The 2,222-nt window shown below is 54.5% G+C and overlaps 1 protein-coding gene across 1 annotated transcript in view; it reads left to right on the top strand.

Moving 5' to 3' along the window:
- Nucleotides 1-602: 602 nt before the first annotated feature.
- Zc3hav1 (zinc finger CCCH-type containing, antiviral 1) overlaps nucleotides 603-2,222 on the top strand; it is a 48,231-nt gene continuing 46,611 nt past the window's right edge. The window contains exon 1 of the mRNA XM_021164844.2: nucleotides 603-1,341. Coding sequence (XP_021020503.1) covers nucleotides 1,034-1,341 — 308 coding nt within the window. The 5' untranslated portion in view covers nucleotides 603-1,033. The remainder of the gene's footprint in view (nucleotides 1,342-2,222) is intronic.

The following is a 2,222-nucleotide window of genomic DNA, read 5'->3' as shown; positions in this document are numbered from 1 at the left end:
ACAGAGTCTGGAAGGACACTCGGAGCTTTTTTTTTTTTTTTATGCTAATGGTTTGGAGCAGCAGAATCTTCCGGAAAGCTCCCTGGGGGACACGGATGGCTCGTTAATTTCATCAGCCTTTGCTTTCCACAAAGGGAAATCTAGTTAATATTTCTGTCTCTACAGTAACTCTACGGTAAGGTAAGGCTTTACCTTAAAAATCATCTTCATGTGGGGTGGGGGGGGATCCGAAGACATTCTAAGCAGTTGGTTTGGGGCACCAAAATTGGAGATTTTAAGTTAGTAAGGCCAGAAAAGATCAAAGAGTGGGTCTTCAAATAGCTCTGGAGAAGGCTACCAAGGAGAGTAACAATCACCGCCCTCTAAGAGGGGTTCGGCACTGCGTAGAAAGTGCATAATCCTAGATCTGGTGCCGCGGGATCAGGCCCGGAAACAAACTCTCGAGAACCTCGGTCATCCGAGCTCCACCTGTTCCTTCAAGTTATTTCCCCAAGTGCGGAGTTCGGATAATATCCATGTCCTAAGGTGGTGGCGAGCATTGACGATACTCGGCGGAGCGTCCTGCTTACAGGAAGCGCTCACCAGGTCTGCTCTTTCCGGGGCTGGGTGGGGCTGATTTGAGGACGCCTCTAGTGGGCCCCCCAGGATGCGTCACTCGCCTCAGGCACATCAAACTCCACCCGAGCCTCACGAACGTCCTTACTTCCTCTCTTCCTGGTAGCAGCCTTGCAGTCCCGAGCTCGGGGGACCTCACGTCTAGCCTGGAACCGAGGGTGCCGCGCCGCGGCGGACCTGCCCGCGTAACGTCGCTCGCTTCCCATTCGCTCTCCTGCGCCGCTGACTTTAAATCTGACCCCAGGACCTGGTCGGCGAAGTCGGGCCTCACGACACCACCGCCGGAGTTGGAAAGCGAAACCGCTCTGCTCTGCGAGCGGCACCGCCCGCGTCCGCCCCTGGGGCCGCGCGTAAGTTTCGATTCTCCGCGAAGCCAAGTCCCGTGCAGCGGCCGGAGCAGCGGCAGCCATAGCGCGCCATGACGGATCCCGAGGTATTCTGTTTCATCACCAAGATCCTGTGCGCTCACGGGGGCCGCATGACCCTGGAGGAACTGCTGGGTGAGATCAGCCTCCCCGAGGCGCAACTCTACGAGCTGCTGAAGGCAGCGGGGCCCGATCGCTTTGTGCTATTGGAGACTGGAGACCAGGCCGGGATCACTCGGTCGGTGGTGGCTACTACTCGAGCCCGCGTCTGCCGTCGCAAGTACTGCCAGAGACCCTGCGACAGCCTGCACCTTTGCAAGCTTAATCTGCTCGGCCGGTGCCATTACGCACAGTCCCAGCGGTGAGTGCAGCGGGGATGGGGAAGGTTCTCTAATTGCCTAGTCCGGCGCCGCGGGGCAGCTTCCTAGGGGAGGCGGGAACCGGGTGGATATCACTCACTCGGTTGCAAACCCCTTCTCCCTCTATCCCTCCTAATCTCTAGACCAGTGGTTCTCTGCCTTCCTAATGCTGCGACCCTTTAATACAGTTCCTCAGGTTTGTGACCCCCAACCATAAAATTATTTTCGTTACTACTCCGTAACTGTAATTTTGCTACTGTTGTGAAATGTAATGCAAGTATCTGTGTTTTCCAATGGTCATATTCGATTCCTGTGAAGTTAGACCCCCAGGTTGAAAAATCTGTAGCCAAAGCGCTATTGGAGAGGCGGACAAAGCTGCCTCTCTACCCTTCTCTCCGCCCACCAGAATCCTAATTAAAGTACTTTTGGACCAACCAGAGTTTGTAGAAGTTACAGGCACACCTTTTCCTCCTTGCTACTCTGGTACCTCGAATGTTGCGATCGCCCCAGAATCCTAGTGGTGCTGCCCAGTCTCCTGTGTCTCGGGTGCACCAACTCCTGGATTGCTGTGACCCTTCACTCCTTGTCTCTCATCTAGCGACTGGCTGCGCCACCTGGCTCGGTAGATAACTAAAGGTATAGTGGCCTCTCAGCCTTCTTCCTAGTCTGCGTGGTGGCCTGTACAACGACACCCCCACCCCCTTTCTTGCAGCCGACCCACTGTCACAAATTGCATGAAATAATGTGGCTTAACTTCTCAGGCAGCTGCTTCTGGTCCTACTTGGTCTTCTTCTTCTTCTTCTTCTTCTTCTTCTTCTTCTTCTTCTTCTTCTTCTTCTTCTTCTTCTTCTTCTTCTCCTTCCTCCTCCTCTTCCCCTTCCCC

Source organism: Mus caroli, chromosome 6 (assembly GCF_900094665.2).
Source record: "Mus caroli chromosome 6, CAROLI_EIJ_v1.1, whole genome shotgun sequence".
NCBI classification, from domain to species: domain Eukaryota; kingdom Metazoa; phylum Chordata; class Mammalia; order Rodentia; family Muridae; genus Mus; species Mus caroli.
This window is presented reverse-complemented; position numbering and strand designations above follow the sequence as displayed.